We start from the raw sequence: 22171 nt of genomic DNA, 5'->3' as shown, positions 1-22171 counted from the left end.
GCAAAACTGCAGATGCAAACAACCTTCTCAAAGGAAATTAAGGATGGGCAATAATTGCTGGCTGGGGCAGTGACACCCACATTCTGTAAGCGAATAAAAAAAACTTGGCAAAATTTCAATTACTGAATCCTGCGCTTTGCTTTTCCCAAGTTACATCTTTCTGCTGCTACAGTACACGGTCCACAACAGTCCATGTTTAGTTAGCTCTGTCCTTATTTATCTCTAAAACCTTCAACACTGTTTACATAAAGTCATGCCTTCAGCTAGGAATTAGTTATATTAATTGAAAATCTGTTTCGCATATGCACTATTATGGTGAAACAATTCTCATCCTCACCCTCATTTGATGCTTGTTAATTTTCTACATCATTGCTCTAGTTCTGCACTTGGAACCCAAATTGAACAGACTGCTTTCATCTGTGCCATTTTTGCCTCTTAGCCTTCTAAACATCTATATATCATATTCCTCCATGGCTTCCTGACAAAACAAATTTGTTTTTATTTCTGACACCGATTTCAGTTGTTGGGAATAAAATTGTACCTGTGGGTTATTGGCTAACAACAACATTTTTCATACTTAATCAATCTGGCAAGGTAAATGCAAAATATATAACAAATCCTTAATTGCAGCCAGGGATTATTGTCAATTAACAATGGTAGAGAGATGAACAACTTTTGGTTGACTGCTAAGGTTTGCCAGTTATCACTTGTTGCGATGATGCACAAGAGACAATACAAAACTGAATATCAATTTGTAATGAATATTCATTGTTGCCTTCTTAATGTAAAGATAATTTGGTGTCACATTAAAAGTACTGAAATTAATGTCCCTGACATTTTCATTATTTTGTTTTGCCACAAGGTGGAAATTCTGCACCCAATTATGGTTGAAAAATATGTTGGACATCAAAATAAACAATTTTCTCAAAAGGTACATCATCATCTAAAAGAGAATTGAGAGAATAATGACACCACCTGCTCATTGGTCCTAAGTCTGTTGAGATTTTCATTTACTTTCAACAGATGTGAATGGTAAACCATGAGGAACAGTAAGCAAACATTCTGAAAACACACCAATCAGAGGGACGACTTAAATCAAGTAAAGTCTGTAACACTGCAAGTCACATTGGAACACAATTGACGTCAACTCTCCAGATAATGAGAAAGACGTTTCCATCTGCAACAAGAAATTCCCATACCCTTCTAACCTAATTAGGCAGTCAAAAAGCTCCACCACAAAGTTTTGCAAATTATAATAATCTTTATTATTGTCGCAAGTAGGCTTACATTAACACTGCAATGATGTTACTGTGAAAAGCCCCTAGTCGCCACATTCCGGGCCTGTTTGAGGAGACTGAGGGAGAATTCAGAATGTCCAATTCACCTAACAGCATGTCTTTCGGGACATGTGGGGGGAAACCGGAACACCCCAGGCTGGATTCTCCGCAGCTGAAATCACGTTTGGTGTGGGGGCGGAGACTCAAAGTTTACGACGGAATCGGGTGACGCAATTCTCCGGGCTTCAAAAATCTGCGTGTCTGCGAATTATGGCGTGTGGCTGGGGGGCCATTGCCAGAGGCCCGCCCAGTGATACACCTCTCCCAGCAGGCCAAATTCTCGACGGCGTGGTTCTAACCACGTATGGCCTGTCGGGAACCTCGCGTGGCGGTTCTGGACTCGGTCCGCGGCCGCCCTGGTGGGGCGCGGGGGGGGGGGGGCGCTTATAGGCAACCGCGGCAGCGATTGGACCGGAAGGATCCTCGGGCGCGCTGCTGATGGGGGGGGGTGCCTAGATTGTTAGTGTTGGTCCACAGCCCGAGTCCGCCATGGCGGTCGGCGTGGCTGCTGGAGGCCACAGTCGTGCGTATGCACGGACTCGGAACCAGACTGAGGGGGCCCGTATCCGCAGCCAAAGCTGCGTGAAGCACTCCAGGTCCCTGCTAGCCCCCTGAAGGTAAGTGGATCGAGTGTTTTTTTTCTAGGAAACTCGGGAGTGCAACATCAGCGTTTTTACGCTGGCGTGGCGACATAGCCTCATTTTCGGAGACTCCGGCCCAGTGCCTGCGTGGGGTTCCTCCGGGTGCTCCGGTTTCCTCCCACGGTCCAAAGATGTGCAGGTTAGGTGGATTGGCCATGCTAAATTGTCCTTAGTGTCCAAAAAGTTTAGGTGGGGTTACTGGGTTACGGGGATAGGGTGGAGGTGTGGGCTTGGGTAGGGTGCTCTGTCCAAGAGCCGGTGCAGACTTGATGGGCCGAAGGGCCTCCTTCTGCACGGTAAATTCTATGAAAAGCACATTAACAAATAAGTCAACATTTAAAAGCCCACAGAAACAACTGCAAAAAGGCCATTGGTAATGGAAAATGTTCAGAAATTGGCCCACCTATGCCACCCAGCATTCCATGGAGTACTGGAACTGGACCTAAATTACCCTTGAAAACCTGACATAGGCACCAATGGGTGGACCTTTGCAATACATTAGTCAATAGATGTGAGAGGCCATCAGATCACACAATGGGTATAGGATCACAGGAGTAGGAGCCCTTCAGGCCTGCTCCTCAATTCAATAAGAATATGGATGACCTGGCTGTAACCTCAACTCCACTTTGCCATCTATCGCCATAACTCGCCAAATCTATGCATTCTTACCCATTGCAGCAATCTCATATCCTGGGTTCAGGAACTGTCCATTAACGTTCCCCGTGTCTCAACGGGGAAGAACCTTATTATCGCACCATCAGGTTTCACTTAAATTGGACAGTTTTTTACAGGATGTGCGATTCGCTGGCTGGGCCAGCATTTGTTGCCCATCCCTAATTGCCCTTGAGAAGGTGGTGGTGATCCGCTGCAGTCCATGTGGTGTAGGTACGCACTGTGCTATTAGGGAGCGAGTTCCAGGATTTTGACTCAGTGACAGTGAAGGAACGGCGATATATTTCCAAGTCAGGATAGTCAGTGTCTTGGAGGGGATCTTCCAGGTAGTGGTGTTCCCATGTATCTGCTGCCCTTGGCCTTCTAGATGGTAGTGGTTGTGGGTTTTGAAGGTGCTACCTAAGGAAACTTAGTAAGTTCCTGCAGTGCATCTTGTAGATAGCACACATAGTTACTACTGTGCGTTAGTGACAGAGAGAGTGAATGCTTTGAAAGGGAAGTGGGCTGCTTTGTCCTGGATCGTGTCAAGCTTCTTGAGTGTTGTTGGAGCCACACTCATCCAGGCAAGTGGTGAGTATTCCTGACTTGTGCCTTGTAGGTGGTGGACAGGCTTTGAAGGGTCAGGTCAGAGGCTAGGAATCCTGCAGCAAATAACTCACCTCCTTACTCCCCAAAGCTACTCCACCACCTACAAGCCACAAGTAGCCACAATATTTATAAGGTTAGTCCAGTTCAGTTTCTGCTGAAAGGTAACCCCCTAGACGTTAATTCAGTGATGTTTGAGATTACCACTGCCAAGCAATGCAGGAGAACATTCAGACACAGTGAGTCCCTATTATTTACCATTCTATATTACTACAGTTCTATATAGTGGTTTTACAGAGTTGGTTAGCACTGCTGCTTCACAGCGCCAAAGACCCTGGTTTGATTCCAGCCTTGGGTGACTATGTGGAGTTTGCACGTTCTCCCCGTGTCTGCATGTGTTTCCTCCGGGTGCTACGGTTTCCTCCCACAGTGCGAAGGTGAGCAGGTTAGGTGGATTGGTCATGCTAGGACGGGTTGCATCTAAACCGGAGTTAGGACGGGTTGCATCTAAACCGGAGAGGCATAAATATCCTGGCCGCGAGGTTTGCTAGTGTCACACGGGAGGGTTTAAACTAGTATGGCAGGGGGGTGGGCACGGGAGCAATAGGTCAGAAGGTGAGAGCATTGAGGGAGAACTAGGGAATAGGGACAGTGTGGCTCTGAGGCAGAGCAGACAGGGAGAAGTTGCTGAACACAGCGGGTCTGGTGGCCTGAAGTGCATATGTTTTAATGCAAGAAGTATTATGGGTAAGGCAGATGAACTTAGAGCTTGGATTAGTACTTGGAACTATGATGTTGTTGCCATTACAGAGACCTGGTTGAGAGAAGGGCAGGATTGGCAGCTAAACGTTCCAGGATTTAGATGTTTCAGGCGGGATAGAGGGGGATGTAAAAGGGGAGGCGGAGTTGCGCTACTTGTTCGGGAGAACATCACAGCTGTACTGCGAGAGGACACCTCAGAGGGCAGCGAGGCTACATGGGTAGAGATCAGGAATAAGAAGGGTGCAGTCACAATGTTGGGGGTTTACTACAGGCCTCCCAACAGCCAGCGGGAGATAGAGGAGCAGATAGGTAGACAGATTTTGGAAAAGAGTAAAAATAACAGGGTTGTGGTGATGGGAGACTTCAACTTCCCAAATATTGACTGGGACTCACTTAGTGCCAGGGGCTTAGACGGGGCAGAGTTTGTAAGGAGCATCCAGGAGGGCTTCTTAAAACAATATGTAGACAGTCCAACTAGGGAAGGGGCGGTACTGGACCTGGTATTGGGGAATGAGCCCGGCCAGGTGGTAGATGTTTCAGTAGGGGAGCATTTCGGTAACAGTGACCACAATTCAGTAAGTTTTAAAGTACTGGTGGACAAGGATAAGAGTGGTCCTAGGATGAATGTGCTAAATTGGGGGAAGGCTAATTATAACAATATTAGGCGGGAACTGAAGAACATAGATTGGGGGCGGATGTTTGAGTGCAAATCAACATCTGACATGTGGGAGGCTTTCAAGTGGCAGTTGAAAGGAATTCAGGACCGGCATGTTCCTGTGAGGAAGAAGGATAAATACGGCAATTTTCGGGAACCATGGATGACGACAGATATTGTAGGCCTCGTCAAAAAGAAAAAGGAGGCATTTGTCAGGGCGAAAAGGCTGGGAACAGACGAAGCCTGTGTGGAATATAAGGAAAGCATGGTAGCATTGTGGATAGCACAATTGCTTCACAGCTCCAGGGTCCCAGGTTCGATTCTGGCTTGGGTCACTGTCTGTGCGGAGTCTGCACATTCTCCCCGTGTGTGCGTGGGTTTCCTCCGGGTGCTCCGGTTTCCTCCCACAGTCCAAAGATGTGCAGATTAGGTGGATTGGCCATAATAAATTGCCCTTAGTGTCCAAAATTGCCCTTAGTGTTGGGTGGAGGTGTTGACCTTGGGTGGGGTGCTCTTTCCGGGGGCCGGTGCAGACTCGCTGGGCCGAATGGCCTCCTTCTGCACTGTAAATTCAATGATAATCTATGATTAATCTAGGACAAAGGTTCGGCACAACATTGTGGGCCGAAGGGCCTGTTCTGTGCTGTATTTCTCTATGTTCTATGTTCTATGAAAGTAGGAAGGAACTTAAGCAAGGCGTCAGGAGGGCTAGAAGGGGTCACGAAAAGTCATTGGCAAATAGGGTTAAGGAAAATCCAAAGGCTTTTTACACGTACATAAAAAGCAAGAGGGTAGCCAGGGAAAGGGTTGCCCCACTGAAGGATAGGCAAGGGAATCTATGTGTGGAGCCAGAGGAAATGGGTGAGGTACTAAATGAATACTTTGCATCAGTATTCACCAAAGAGAAGAAATTGGTAGATGTTGAGTCTGGAGAAGGGTGTGTAGATAGCTTGGGTCACATTGAGATCCAAAATGACGAGGTGTTGGGTGTCTTAAAAAATATTAAGGTAGATAAGTCCCCAGGGCCTAATGGAATCTACCCCAGAATACTGAAGGAGGCTGGAGAGGAAATTGCTGAGGCCTTGACAGAAATCTTTGGATCCTCGCTGTCTTCAGGAGATGTCCCGGAGGACTGGAGAATAGCCAATGTTGTTCCTCTGTTTAAGAAGGGTAGCAAGGATAATCCCGGGAACTACAGGCCGGTGAGCCTTACTTCAGTGGTAGGGAAACTACTGGAGAGAATTCTTCGAGACAGGATCTACTCCCATTTGGAAGCAAATGGACGTATTAGTGAGAGGCAGCACGGTTTTGTGAAGGGGAGGTCGTGTCTCACTAACTTGATAGAGTTTTTCGAGGTCACTAAGATGATTGATGCAGGTAGGGCAGTGGATGTTGTCTATATGGACTTCAGTAAGGCCTTTGACAAGGTCCCTCATGGTAGACTAGTACAAAAGGTGAAGTCACACGGGATCAGGTGAGCTGGCAAAGTGGATACAGAACTGGCTAGGCCATAGAAGGCAGAGTGTAGCAATGGAAGGATGCTTTTGTCATTGGAGAGCTGTGACCAGTGGTGTTCCACAGGGATCAGTGCTGGGACCTTTGCTCTTTGTAGTATATATAAATGACTTGGAGGAAAATGTAACTGGTCTGATTAGTAAGTTTGCAGACGACACAAAGGTTGGTGGAATTGCGGATAGCGATGAGGACTGTCGGAGGATACAGCAGGATTTAGATTGTTTGGAGACTTGGGCAGAGTGATGGCAGATGGAGTTTAATCCGGACAAATGTGAGGTAATGCATTTTGGAAGGTCTAATGCAGGCAGGGAATATACAGTGAATGGTAGAACCCTCAAGAGTATTGAAAGTCAAAGCGATCTAGGAGTACAGGTACACAGGTCATTGAAAGGGGCAACACAGGTGGAGAAGGTAGTCAAGAAGGCATACGGCATGCTTGCCTTCATTGGCCGGGGCATTGAGTATAAGAATTGGCAAGTCATGTTGCAGCTGTATAGAACCTTAGTTAGGCCACACTTGGAGTATAGTGTTCAATTCTGGTCGCCACATTACCAGAAGGATGTGGAGGCTTTAGAGAGGGTGCAGAAGAGATTTACCAGAATCTTGCCTGGTATGGAGGGCATTAGCTATGAGGAGCGGTTGAATAAACTCGATTTGTTCTCACTGGAACGAAGGAGGATGAGGGGAGACCTGATAGAGGTATACAAAATTATGAGGGGCATAGACAGAGTGGATAGATAGTCAGAGGCTTTTCCCCAGGGTAGAGGGGTCAATTACTAGGGGGCATAGGTTTAAGGTGAGAGGGGCAAGGTTTAGAGTAGATGTACGAGGCAAGTTTTTTACGCAGAGGGCAGTGGGTGCCTGGAACTCGCTACCGGAGGAGGTGGTGGAAGTAGGGACGATAGTGACATTTAAGGGGCATCTTGACAAATACATGAATAGGATGGGAATAGAGGGATACAGACCCAGGAAGTGTAGAAGATTGTAGTTTAGTCGGGCAGCATGGTCGGCACGGGCTTGGAGGGCCGAAGGGCCTGTTCCTGTGCTGTACTTTTCTTTGTTCTTTGTTCTAGATTGGCCTCTGGTGGGGTTATAGGGGTAAGACGTGGCAGTGGTCCTCGGTAAGGTGCTCTTTCAGAGGCTCGGTGCAGATTCGATGAGCCGAATGTATTTTGTATAAACTGTTGAAAAGAGTTGTGACTCTCAATCATTTCTTCGATCTGGACTGACTCAGGTCAGTTCTTATCGTTAGGAGTAAAGGATGGGAGCTGCATATTCACCTACCTACAAAAGTGCCTCTTAAGGGGATTAAAATATCCTGGGTGGGATTCTCCGACCCCGTGGCGGGTTGGAGAATCGCCGGCGGGGAGTGGAGCGATTCACACGACGACGCCCCGACGTCGGTCTGCTGATTCTGTGATCACCAGAGAATTGGCACCGGCGCGGTCGACGTGGCCCAGCCCCCCCACCGATTCTCCGCGCGCGATGGGCCGAGTGCCCGCCGAGTTAGGCCGAGTTCCCCGGCACCGTTCTCGTATGGTCCTACCCGAAGGGACCTCGGCATTCATGTTGCAGGGGGCGGCTTCGTGGGGGGGATGGGGGAACCGACTCCGGGGGGCCTCCACGGTAGCCTGGCTCGCGATCGGGGCCTACCGATCGATGGGCGGGCTTATCCTGGTGGGGGCCTATGTTCCTCCGCGCCGGGCCCCTGTAGCTCCCCACCATGTTGCGTCGGGGTCGGCGCGGAGAAGGCAACCCATGCGCATGTGCGAACTCGCGCTGGCCGTAGAGCTCATGCGCGAACTCCCGCCAGCTGTAGCGTGCATGTGCGGACCCGCTGCGCCCGTTCTGAGGCCCGGATGGGCAGCTGGAACAGCGTGAGGCTCTCCAGTGCCGTGCTGGCCCCCTGCGCAGCGCAGGATCGCTGATCCTAGGGGCGGAATGATGCCAGGTAAAATGCTCCGGCGTCAACACTTAGCCCCAGGATCTGAGAATCCCGCCCCCAGATCTGAGAATCCCGCCCTCATTGCACTATTTTGAAGAAGAGAAAGGGAATTCTCCCCAGTTTCCTGGCCAATATTTAACCCTCAACTGATATCACTAAAACCTAAAACAAATTATTTGTTCAGGTATCACAGTGTTGGTTTTGGGAACAAATTGTCTGCCGCATTTCCTTGTGACAACATTTCAAAAGCACTTTGGGACATCCAAGGTCATGAAAGAAGCTATATGAATAAAATATGTTCTTCCCTTTTATACCTGGAGTGACTTCTTCGTTCTTCCCACCAGCTGCTGGTCTGCAGCCTTGTGGGAAAACTGTGGCATCAACACCTTTCAGGGAACAGTTAAAGTGTCATTGGGATGTCATTGGCTGAAAAGGACATTCCGCATCTGTATAAATTGATCAGGCCTCTGCTTCTGACGTTATATTGTTTCTACGCTAATTGGAATCCGACTCTGAAACTTCAAATTGAAATACCGTCCATATTGTTGAAAGCCGGTGGTGAGTTGATGTGGATAAATTTGGCAGATTAAATTATTGAAATGTTAGTCAGGTATCTTATTCACCTGCATAGCCGTGAAGTTCAATCGTGGAAAGCGTACAGTTCAGAGCCGCTAATTCGGCCGTTTGTTTATTAACAAGTCGGTTACTGCCAGGCATGTTGTGCTGAATGTAACCTCCCCGCCTACCCTCCCACCCAACCCCCACCCCCACAGGAAATATGCCCAAATCGGCACCATTGCTGTGACTTTTCCTCTGGATTCGTCAATGTGTACTAACCAGTGCAGAAATTTAAAGCACTTGTTCTGAGGAGACACAAGCATTTAGCAGTCGGACAACAGGTATAAAAGGTGAAGTGTTTCAGTCACAGAGGATTAATTCTGATATCATGAATAAATAATAAAGACATTTTTAAAAATTCCTTCAGCCAAATTAGAAGTGGGAAATCTTGGGAACTTTGCAATATTTTGCCGTGCAATGAGGGCTGAATTAAAATAATAAATAAAATTGCACAGTGATTGATTTGGAGGTGTATGATGAGAAAATGTAACTCACTATCCTGCCACCAGGGCTGCATGCCCATGAATATCACTCTACAGCTTACATGGCTTCAGGGCCAGTACAACATTTGTGACAGAAGATCCCAGTTTGCATACAGTATTGAAGCTTCTTGTAGAAAGGCCCAGCTTCTCCAGCAAATATGGTGCATCGCAATCCTAACTCTGCCACGGCCAGCTTCCGCCAAGTTGATTGAAATTGGCCCTTGTCTCTCTTGGGTAATAACTAGCCATTAGCTGGTCTGTGTTTTTGCACAGTCTGGCCCACTATCAGCACTGCAAACCATATCATCCCAGTCACCAAAATAAGCCCATTCATTGAGCTTTGAAAAATGTGCAAGTTGTAGAAATGTGATTGCTCTGGGAATAGATTTGAATTCCTGAGAAATGACAGTGCATCCAACATAATAGTAGATTACGAGTCTGTCACAACCTTTGCAAGAAAGCTATTTTTGAAGAGTTGAAGCAGTATAGATTTCACCTGATAGCTTCGGTCTCTAGGGACGGAACCATTTGAAGTCTTCAATAGTTAAATCTGCCAAATTTATCCAGCAGATCAACTCACCACCAAAACTCAACAACATGGATGCTATTCCAACAATTTCCGAGTTAGATTCCAACTAGGATTCGGATTTGACTTTAGTGATTGGTTTGATTTCGGATTGTAGCATTGGGAATTCTTTGCCTTTTCTTCCGTAAGATATCGACTCATTGCAGACTGCAGGCTCGAGAGCAGTAATGTACCTCAACCATGAGTAAATCAAACAATGAGTATTAGCAGTTTGTGGTGTGTATGTGGGAGAGTGTGTGTGGGACGCTGCATCCTACTGTGATCATATCCTCACTCATTGTTCCCACAAATGCACTTTACAGGAATCACTGAGTAGTGATCAACGCAGACACCCAGATGAATTTTCCCGGTGTAGCTAAGGCTAATTTTAGTGCCCTAACTGCAGTGGAAGTTGACTGTACAAAGACTGGGAATCTCGTCCAAGACCTGCTCATTGGTGTGATTCAATACACTGAGAGAACACCCAGCCAAACATTCTTGGCATTATTTGTCAACACAGCTTTGGGAAATGTTCAAGAAGGAAAAGGCCAAGCGAACGTAAACACATTTTCCCGTTTTCCTGGAGTAGAGGCCTTGTGTAAAGTTCGTAAAATTTGAAGGCTTGGCGGAGGATGTTTGTAAATGGGACTTTGAAATTCTCCTGTCGCTTCCTCTTGCAAAGCAGGAAGCAGACAGCTTGTCTCAGCGACAATCAGTGGGACCTGGGAACCAAACCACTCAGTAACTCGGAGGAGAGGTAAAAATTAACCACAGTGATTTAAGAACAGATATCAAGGTGCATATTAAAGTCATTTATTTCAAAAGAATTTCCTCCATTTCCTGCACCAGTCAGAAGATTGCACCGCATGGACATTTATGTCATCAATACTGTTCTTTGGCCAGGAATTGTAGTAAGTTTCCATATGATTACACCTTGAAATTAATAAATATTTTAAGCCCGAAACGGATGTAGTAAACATCCGCAAATGAGGATGCGATAAATACATTTTAAATAATCAAATAGACAACATTTTCAGGGCAAAAATAAGGAAACGTTAAATATGATAAGAATTATCAGTAAAAGTGAGATTGGTTGCTGAGAGCACTAACCCTATGTGGGTTGCAATAGCCTACTTAATGTAGTTGCTAATTAGATTAGTTACATGCTGGTAGTTTTTGAATTTACAGAATTTACAGTGCAGAAGGAGGCCATTCAGCCCATTGAGTCTGCACCGGCCCTTGGAAAGATCCCCTAATTAAGCCCACACCTTCACTCTATCCCCATAACCCAGTAACCCCACCTAACCTTTTGGACACTAAGGGGCAATTTAGCTTCGCCAGTCCACCTAGTTTGTTTCCGTTCTTCTGTTTTGTTGGTGGCCCTCAAATGAGTGGCCAGTCCACCTAACCTGCATATCTTTGGACTGTAGAAGAAACCGGAGCACCCAGAGGAAATCCACGCAGACACGGGGAGAAAGTGCAAACTCCACACACACAGTCACCTGAGGACAGAATTGAACCCTGGTGCTGTGAGGCAGCAGAGCAAAAAATTGTGAAAAGAGACATGACAATTGTCCCAGGAAACATAGAGACGTGAACCTCTTCCATGCAGTTAAAAATAATCCTGAAGCTAGGAATAAAGAATTACCAGTGGAATAAGAGGTCAGAATGACTTGCTGGGCAAGGGGTGCGGAAGCGATTGGGGGCGAGGGAGTCATGGCTACCAAATCTCGTGGAGCGAGTTGAAAGTGGGAATTTGTTGCATATTATTACATTTAAATTTTAAACAGAGCTTTTTGACCCGCAAGCCTGGAAATAATGGTGAATCTTCTGAAGTGGCTGCGTCAGAGAAAACTGTGCATAGTTTCACATTAAGTTGCATTGGGAAGAAAGGAGGGATCCGTTCCTGGCACCATTATTGTTCACTATGACAGATTAAGAGGTTTGACTGACAAAATGGAAGAATATGGATACATGTAAATCAAGAAGAGAATGGAAGGAAAGTAAGATCTGACAGATAAGATAAACTGAATTTGTCCACCAAATAGAGGTATTCCAGAGGAGAGCTCATGGAACTCAAGAACATGCGAACGGAACATGTTGTACTGCATGCAGAAGTAGTAAAGAGTGCAAACACAATGAAACATTTTAATTACACCTTTCATACCCTCAGGACAAGCAAGTGCCTTACAGCCAACAAGTTATATTTTGAAATGTAATCACTTTTACTTGTATGAGTACACAGCAAGAAACTACAAAGAGCAGCTAATTTTTGGTGATCTTGGTTGTGGGTTGTATGTTAACAATGATATCCGGGGAAATGCCCATTTATTTCTTGGAAAAGAATAAATTAAATCTTATTTGTCCATCTGCACAGGTCGATGAAACTTCTGATTAATCCATCAACAAAAGATTACCCATCTGACAATGTAGGATTCCTGTTTTATTTTATTTAATCATTCATATAGAATCCCTACAGAACCCCGATGGTGCAGGAAGAGGCCATTCGGCCAATCGAGTCTGCACCGACCCTCCGAAAGAGCGCCCCACCTAGGCCCACTCCCCCGCCCCATCCGCGTAACCCACCTAACCCCTGGACACCAAGGGACAAATTAGCATGGCCAATAGACTTAACCTGCACGTTTTTCGACTGTGGGAGGAAACCGGAGCACCCGGAGGAAACGCATGCATACACAGGGAGAACATGCAGACTTCCGCACAGTCACCCAAGACTGGAATTGAACCTGGGTTCCTGGTGGTGTGAAGCAGCAGTGCTAACCACTGTGTCACTGTGCCATCCTTCAAAGGATGTAAGTGTACCTGGTTTAGCCAGCATTTATTGCCCATCCCTAATTGCCCTTGAGAAGGTGGTGTGAGCTGCCTTCTTGAATTTCTGCAGTCCTTGAGATGTAGACACACCCACCGTGCTATTAGGAAGCGAGTTCCAGCATTATGACCCAGTGACAGTGAGGGAGCGGCAAGATATTTTTAAGTCATGGTGAATTAGGTGCCAATCGTGCCCAGGATGGTATTCAGCTTCTTGAGCAGCATTGGAGCTGAACTCATCCAGGTAGGTGGAGAATATTCCATCACAATCCTAACTTGTAATTTTTACACGGTGGATAGGCCGTGGGAGTGAGGAGGTGAGTTACTCAATGCAGAATTCTCAGCTTTTGACTTGCTCTTGCAGCCACAGTATTTATGTGGTAGTCCAGTTCAGGTTCTGGTTCAGCGGTAACACCCATTCAATGGTAACCATCATGAGGGCGCACGTAGCTACAATGATTGGCACTGCTGCCTCACAGCACCAGGGACCCAAGATGGGTTCCCGGCTTGGGTCACTGTCTGTGCGGAGTCTGCACGTTCCCCCGTGTCTGGATGGGTTTTCTCCGGGTGCTCCGATTTTCTCCCACAGTCGAAAAATGTGCAATCTAGGTAGATTGGCCGTGATAAATTGCCCCATAGTATCCAAAAAAGGTTACATGGGGGTTGACAGGGTTACGGAGATAGGGCGAGCAAGTGGGCCTATGTAGGGTGCTCTTTCGGAGGGTCGATGGGCCGAATGGCCTCCTTCTGCACTACAGGGATTCTAATTTTTGACCCAGAATGTTAATAGTGAGTGACTCAGTGATGGTAATGGCATTTAACGTCAAATGGTTAGATTATTTCTTGTTGGAGATGCTCATTGACTGACACTTGTGTGGTGTGAATATTACTTGCCACTTATCAATGCAAGTCTGAATATTGTCTGAATCTTGCTGCATATAGACACAGACTATTTCAGTAACGGAGGAGTCACAAATAGTACTGAACATTCTGCAATCATTAGCAAACACCGAGGGAAAGTCATTGAGGAAGAAGCCGAAGGTAACTGGACCTAGAACAATACCCCAAGGAACTCTTGCAGTGATGTCCTGGGACTGAGGTCATTGACCTCCAGCAACCACGACCATCTTCCTTTGTGCTAGCTATGACTTCAGCCCGTGGACAGTTTCCCCCTGATTCCTATTGACTTCAATTAGCTAGGGCTCCTTAATTCCACACTCAGTCCAATGCAGCATTAATGTCAAGTGAATTCACTCTCACTTCATCACCAGGCCCTGCTCACTTCAAGTGTGATACTGATCGCTGTATCATTGTGAAACAATTTCTGAACTTGAATAAAACCTTTGGTGATTGTGTTTATGATTGCAGAAAACATACTTTTCAAGCCACTTATAACTCCTTGGAATCTCGATTCATTGATAAAGTCTGTCTTCATAATTCTTCATATTTTTTGAATGTCAGATTTTCAATTTCTGTAGCGAGGGCACTTCGAAAGGTAACTGAATTGATATTTTGAATTGTGTTTTGAACAGAGGCTACGGAAATGGAAAATCTGACATTGGAAAAATATGAAGAATATTCAGACTTTATCAATGAAGCGAGGTTCCAAGGGGTTACAAGTGACATGAAAGGTATGGTTTCTGTTATCATAAACTCAATAACCAAAGGTTTGATTCAAGTCAGAAAAGGAGAAGTGAACAGCCTGTTTAAATTTAATTGCTATCCTCAGAGGATGGTGGATATGTGGAACATTCTGCTTGTCTCAGGAAGCACTGGAGGTGAAGAATGTTGGCAAAGCAAAGAAGGAACACGGTAGATATTTGGCAGAGTAAGGGATTGAGTAGTAAGGGATTGAACAGTGTGACAAATATTGCGATTTATGTCATTTTTCAAATGTTCAGATTGGATGTAGAACTGCAATTGTCTTCAAGTTTTGTACAGTCCTATGTTTGCAAATAAATCAGAATTAACAACTAATTCTTTTGGGTAATGAATTTGTAAAATCAGGTCTTTTATCAACTTTAAGAAGCTAATTTTTCTCAATGCAATGTTTGCGTTGTACTGCAATTTTTCCACATTGTCTGCACTTCCTCTTCTCCTGAACTAAAGATGACTTGCTGCTGTATTGTATCAAGGGCATTGGCAGTTCACCACTATTTTCTGCACAAGCCTAGACAATGTGTATTGACAGACTATTTGACTGTGGAAGGAAATACAACTCAGTCCAATCTTGTTCTCAACTCATGTTCGCACCCACGCGTCCCAATTTCAGTAACTGGGTAATAGTTGGACTGCATCCACCCCCCCCCCCCACTCTCCCCACTCTCCCCCCCCCCCCACTCTCCCCCTCACTCTCTCTCCCCCCCCACTCTCTCTCCCCCCCCCCCCCCCACTCTCTCTCTCCCCCCCCCCACTCTCTCTCCCCCCCCCACTCTCTCTCTCCCCCCCCCACTCTCTCTCCCCCCCACTCTCATCCCCCCCCCACTCTCATCCCCCCCCCCACTCTCATCCCCCCCCCCACTCTCATCCCCCCCCCCACTCTCATCCCCCCCCCCCACTCTCATCCCCCCCCCCCACTCTCATCCCCCCCCCCCACTCTCATCCCCCCCCCCCACTCTCATCCCCCCCCCCCACTCTCATCCCCCCCCCCCACACTCTCTTTCCCCCCACCTCTGTTCTTCCCTATTAAGACCATAGGGCTAAGTGTTTAATGGGATGTGATTGCTATCAGTTGACAGGTGGCTCCTTCTTTAGGATGTACATCTTACTTTCTCCTATTCTTCAGACAGACTAACTAAGAAAAATATTGGGCAAAGTTTATGCTAGCATGACATTATGACTTTCTGCGCATACCCTGCCAAACTTGGAAAAGTTGGCATACCTGATGTATAGCACCACGATCGCCACCAAGGCTGAGATCACTTTAGTTAGTGCAGATCAGAATTGAACCATGGAAATTAAATGCTCCTCAGGAACGTTTAGGCACAAATTATCAACACATTACCATTTCAAAGAGTTTGTTATGTCCCAATGGATAACATCTCGAGGGCAATCATATAGTAAAAAGCATGTGCCCAGTAACACTTGATGGTGAAACAAGCAACATTTTGGTGAAGACAATTGTTAGTGGTGGAAGGCTGTAATAAAATCATAAAATGTTAAAGTTATGGGGTCGATCAGTCTGGATCTGAAAAGACTGGTCGACTCGCAAAGTGTTATTCTACTTTGCTCTTTTTAGAAACACTGCTTGTGCTTCCAACCATTTCTGCTATTTCATGTAACATTTCTTGGAAGGGCACTTTGCATTATATAACTTGTTTGTTGCAGATCAGTTGCCCTTATGAAAACCTTTCTTTTAAGTCTCTTACCTTCAGTAGGGTGACCTGAAGATCTGGCGCTGTGACCCGGCAGGGGATCACAATCTCACTGCTTCCATTGTACTTTATCGCTCCAGGATGTTCTGTATGAGGCTCCACAAATGGACTTTGATGATCTATGTTTTTAAGAGAGCATACGGACAAAGCACACTGTAAGGTTTATAGTCCACACTAATTTATTGTACTTTAAAGATGCAGATATGTCCTAAAACAGTCCAACTCAAGTGTGGTCAATATTATCATTGTTTTCTGACAGAGGATTTTAACCCTTTAAATGCTAAACCTCATTTGCAGATTTTAAAATTTTATCTGGATCCGTGTATTCAAACGCATCAATCATCTTCCTACCATATAAGTAGGATGAGATGTCTCCGTAACGTAAGGACCAAGGGTGGGAACTTGGGGCACCAGGACATGTCCTTATATTCTTTCCAAGGCTGTTCACATTAGATTTTCCAATCTGACCCCTTTACCACAGTCGTAACTTAAACAGCCTATTGTTTTTGTCCCCCTCCTCCTGCAATGAATTTACTGATTACACTGTAGCTTTGAATTTTAAAATCGGGTGACAGTTATGTGGAGGCCATAGAGTTTGATAGGAAGTGCACAAACAAGGAAAGTGATTGATTAACATTACGTACATTAAGTGCAATAAATCACAAGGCTTCACAGTGAACTAGAACATTCAGCATTTTAATGATGTGGAGCATTGTGGTTCTTGAAATTATTTAAAACCACGTGGCTAACTGTATAATCCTGTGTTCCTAAAAGTGAGTTGTGCTTTGCAGATATGAGGAATCAGAGGATTAACAGTGTTGTAGCCTTATTTCCTTTTGCATGCTGGGTGTCTGAAATCAACATCAATAATGTAAGTTCTGCCCTATTTGTGCAAGCCTGAAGTTGGTAGAACAATAATGCGTTTTGTTTTGAAGCAACCGCAATAAATTGCAAAGGCTAATTGCTACAAATTAACATTTAAGATTTACTCCTTTGCAACTAAATTACATTAAGTAACAAAAGGATTGTTCGGAAATCCAAGTCTGTTATAACCCTCACGAGGCCTATGGGGGTGGACCAATAGTCTCCCCGTGAGCCACGTGGAATACAAGCTCCTCCGCTGCGGGGGTGGGGGTCTATCAGCAGAGTTAATGGACTCTTAAAAAGCCAGACCAGATGACAGCCGGGCATGAGTGAAGGCCCGGCTGGGACCTGAAGCATACTCTGGGAATAGTTTGTTTGGCAATAAATCAGTTTTCCTACCCTCGTTTGGACGCCTCTGAGGCCACTAAATTGGTGATGAGGGTAAAGTGGAGCTCCAGTCGGTGCTACTAACTGTTGGACGAACGGTCATCTCTTACAGCACTACCAGAATAAGGTTTGCACTGATTTCAAAATGCCGCTCTTCAGGAAACTTGATGCATGGAGGATTCAATGCAATACGCAGAGCGTATGTGATACTTTTTTCAGGGCCAATGCTATAAGTGCTGAGCAACAGACTGTAATACTTTTAACTGCCTGTGGAGCCCCCACTTTCAGCATGATAAAGAGCCTCACCTATCCCGCAGTCTCAGGCTCCAAGGGCTGGATTCTCCGCCGGAGGGATGCTCCGTTTTGCTGGCAGCCTGGGGGTTTCCCGACAGCATGGGCCTGCCCAACAATGGGAACCCCATTGACCGGCCGGCTTAACGGAGCATTCTGCCGGTGGGGTGGAACAGAAATGTGGCACGGCGGGGCAAAAAATCCAGCCCCAAGACTTTCGAAGAGTTAATTTCGCTTGTGGCAAACCATTACAACCCCATGTCGGTCACCGTGTAACGTTACCGGTTCAACACGGCTGAGAGGACCCCTGGGGAGTCTGTTACTGAGTTCTTTATGCGCTTAAGAAAACTAGCTGAATTTTGTGACTATGGCCCTTCCCATTCCGAGATGCTAAGGGGTCGTTTGGTTTGTGGAGTTAATAATATGGCGAACCAATGAAAATTACTGGCTGAGCCATTATTAAACCTTAAGAAAGCCGTAGAAATTTCACTCTCCAGAGAGAATGCAGAAAAGGGAGTGCAAGAACTCCAAGGGATGGAAGTGAACAGTGTTGTACATATACCCTCCTGGCGTTCAGTGCCTTGGAACCCTGTCTGGGGGAGACACTGTCGAGGCCAGGGCCGCAGATCATAGGACTGTACTGACTAGGCCGGATACGTCTCCCAAATCTGTAGAGGGAGATCCCAGACTGTATGGGGCATGTGGCCGGAAAAGCTGCAGGGAGCGAAAACCACAGGGTGGCCAGAAAACCCACCATTGCACCATTGGTAGGCGTCCACCCAGATCCTGAACCCTCCATTTAGAACAGGCTAACAGTGAATGCATGCAACCAAAGTTACCCCCATTAGGATCACCGTCCAAGTCGACGGGCACCCGCTCGCAATGGAATTGGGTACCATTGCTGCCTTCTAGGTTACAGGAAAACAAATGTTTAAGAAAATCCAGTCAGGAGTGCAACAATTGCTTTTGCGTGACACGGAGGCAAAGCTGGCCACTTACACGGGGGAACCAATTGTCATAGCTAGAACCACGATGACCCTGGTGATTTACAGGCAGCAATCTATAAGAATAACATTGATTGTGGTTAAAGGACAAGGCCCTAGTCAGGTAGGCCGTGATTGGCTGAAATGCCTTTGTCTAGATTGGCAATGGATCTTTCAAATGAGCATTGGAGGCCTTTATGAAGTGTTGGGAAATACCCCAAAATTTTCCAGCAGGGTTGGGAAAAATAAAAGGACCCATGACAAAATTTAATGTCGACTCTGAAGCACAGCCTAAATAATTTGAGGCCCACCTGGTCTCCCATGCATTACTGGTGAAAGTTGAGGCGGAGCTCAGCCGCCTTGAGAGTCTCGGTATCATTCGGCCAGCAAGATTTGCAGATTGGGCAGCACCAGTAGACCCCATCCTCAAGCCAGATAAAAGTGGGGATAATAAATTAACTGTGAATAAGGCCTCCCATTTGAATAGGTGCTCAATGCCACGCATCGAGGACATGTATGTGAAGCTGACTGGGGATCATTTATTCACAAAGCTTGACATGTCGCATGCCTATCTTCAATAGGTGTTAGACCCGGAGTCGAAGTAGTACTCATAAAGGCCCCCACCGTACTATCCCACATGCCCCGACCAGCGTAACGCCGGCTGAACCTTTAATGGATCGAAGATTCTGGACCTGCCTCAGCTTCACGTTCCCAGATATTGGCGGGAAAGTACGCAGTAGTCAGGAGCAGCAAGGGCGTTGCCCAGACAGGCAGAAGCGGACCAGACAGTTTGGACCAGGTGGCACAGTTTACATATGGAACTTCGGAGATGGCGCCAAGTGGGTCCCAAGAATGGTAGTTCGACAGACAGGGACAGCTTTATATCAGGTTTGTGCTCACGACTGTGCGATGAAGAAGCATGTTGACCACCTTAAACGCAGGAGACCGATTCAACATGAAGCTCCACCGGAGGTACTGAATTCAAGTCAGACAGCCACGGTACCAAAGATTTAAAAAGCTGTTGCCCCTTGGGGACCTGACACAGAGATCTGGGAAGTCAAGGACTCTGATAATGAGAACCAGGCATTGGAAGTTTCTGATGATGTGACAACCAGAGAGCAGCCACAAGTAGTGGCCCCACCGGGCTAATCATCAAGGAAATGCCATTCATCGTGCTGATATACGCCTCCTGACCCAGACCTGCAGGCACAGGATGCGCAACCATGGACGAAAAAGAGCAACCGTCCTCTTGCTCCACCTTCCTCTGAAGGGTCTTCGGACTTTGGAGGGAGGGATGTTATAACCGCCAAGAAGGCTTCGGGATGGACCAATGTGCCTCCCCGTGAGCCTCGTGGAATACGAGCTTCCCCGCTGAGGGGTGGGGGCCCATCAACCGAGTTAATGGACACTTAGATAAAATCTGGCCCAGTGGAGAGCCAGACTTGAGTATCGTCCCTGCTGGGACCTGAAGTATACTCTGCAAATAGTTTGTTTGGCAATAAACCAGTTTTCTTTACGTCCTCATCTGGACTCCTCTGTGGCCACTAAAAAGTCAAGAAACCATGTGAAATAGATTCAGTTTTATATGAACTGAGGGGAAGGTTCACATTTTCTCAGGAATGGAAAATATTTCCATATGCTGTCTTTGAGGTGTGGAAGCTTGAAGTGAGGATAGAACACGCTGCTGTGCTTGACATTTAAGAGCCTCTTGGTGGAGAAGAATCACTTGGAAGATCCAGCAAGAAGCAAACCTGGCAGACACAAGGAAAGTTGCTAATGTACTGCTGCCCAATCGATACTAGAAGGTATCTAACCCCAGTTTGCGCATCACAAGGTGGGTTTTTGAAATCGGTTACTCTTCTACTGCTTTAACCTTCTAAGCCGTCTTCAACCTCACATCCTTCAAATGTCCGGCACAGTGGAGGTAACTTGCATCTAATTCCATCTCAGAATCCTGGATTGTAAGCGTCTTATTGGCTCTTTGTGAATTGAGCTTGGATAGCCTCATCTCAGCTTACGTCCATAGTGCAGCACTTAAATCCAGGAGACAAGTTACATTTGAAACAATTGTCACACTGAAACCTTAACAGTTTGCTTGGCGCAACAGATTCTCCAGCACATCATTGCACCTTGATCAGCGACTGACATGAGAAGAGCCTCAGGATAGCCACGTGGATGCCATCAGTTCCTGAAATGAGTTGTCATGCTACTATTTCTATTTGGTCAGTATGCACTGACCCTACAGACCAATGCACCGGTCACTAGCTTGGTACATTTGTAGCTATCTTGAAAAGAAATAGAGACATGATAGCGAGGGAGAAAGTTGCTGCCACTGGCAATGTTGTCCCTACTGTGGAATTTGTCTCCTGCCTCCTGACAGCAGATGATACCTTTGTGTGACAATCTATGTTCCGAATAGCACAGGTCGTTTCCCTCAGTCGTTGATAGAGAAATGTACCACAGCCTGCAGCTATGGTTGTTGGAATAACAGCAAGGGTGCAACGTCCAGCTCTGGTCTTAACTTACCTCCCTAGAACATATTCATGATCCACTTTGCTTTCAAGCATGAAAACTCACGGATCGCATGGATGTCAAACGCCATTATCATTTTAAAAAAGCTATTATAAAATCTTTAAGAGATCCCTTCACTGTCACAATAATGCCACCGGCCTTTCATGGTATTAATGAATTTAAACATTCATATGAGATGTATGGCAGGCCTGTGACTGAGAAACAAAACTGCAGTGGAAAGGATGATGAATTCAACAAAGGTCTTGTATTACAATTTGACTGGCTGGTGGTAGATGAAAGAATATTTTCTTTCTCCTCACCATCCATGGTTGATTGGTGAGTAATGGTGATTTTGAACAAAACTGCTGTTACATAGCTTGATACCAGAGAAAAAAGAGGCTGAATTCTTCACTTCACAATGCCAGCAGTGAGAATTGCGATCAGGCAGAAAATAATGCGCAATGGAAAAATCGTGATATACGCCTGGCACTGATTCCAATGCTATGCTCCGGTCTCTCGCTGGTGGTATTATTGACGTTTGCAGCCCCTGCCGGTGGGTCCATGCAAAACCGTCATTTGTAAGTATTTAAACATCATTAGCAGGTTGGACATTTCATGCTGCACCCCTCCGCGATGCTCTGCCCCTTAGGCAGAGGTCTCATGGGTGTGAATTGGTGCAAGGATTTACAAATGGGACCTGGATGCCATGGCTATTGAGGGGGAGCGGGAGGCTAAATAAATGCTCAAAAAACGTTGGGTTTGCTGGGGGTGGCTGCCCGGGTCGGGGGGGGGGGGGGGGGGGGGGGGGGGGAGGGGGCCGGGAGGGGGCGGGGAGGGGGCGGGGTAGTAGCGGGGAATGGCTTGGTGTCAAATCCGTGGACTCTGGTTGTCCCCCTCGGGATTGGGGTGACCTGGCTCAGAACGGCATTGCTGCAGTATGTGGAATTAAAACACACTCCTTTGGTGCTATTTAAAGGCTCCTGGCTGCTCACACTGCTAACTGTGTCATAGGGACATAGGAATTAGGAGCAGAAGTAGGCAATTTAGCCCTTTGAGCCTTCTCCTCCATTCAATCAGGTCATGGCTGATCTCTTCCTGGTCGCAAATCCACCTCCCACCTGTTGCACATAACCCTTAAACCTGTTTTTGAAAATCAGA

At 46.4% G+C, this 22171-nt stretch overlaps 1 protein-coding gene across 1 annotated transcript in view; it reads right to left on the bottom strand.

Annotated features, from left to right (window-relative positions):
• kdrl (kinase insert domain receptor like) overlaps positions 1-22171 on the bottom strand; it is a 283571-nt gene that overhangs the window by 161381 nt on the left and 100019 nt on the right. Inside the window, exon 4 of the mRNA XM_072505640.1 lies at positions 15972-16096. Within this exon, the coding sequence (XP_072361741.1) occupies positions 15972-16096 (125 nt within the window). The remainder of the gene's footprint in view (positions 1-15971; positions 16097-22171) is intronic.

Source organism: Scyliorhinus torazame, chromosome 5 (genome assembly GCF_047496885.1).
Source record: "Scyliorhinus torazame isolate Kashiwa2021f chromosome 5, sScyTor2.1, whole genome shotgun sequence".
In the NCBI taxonomy this organism is placed as follows: domain Eukaryota; kingdom Metazoa; phylum Chordata; class Chondrichthyes; order Carcharhiniformes; family Scyliorhinidae; genus Scyliorhinus; species Scyliorhinus torazame.
This window is presented reverse-complemented; position numbering and strand designations above follow the sequence as displayed.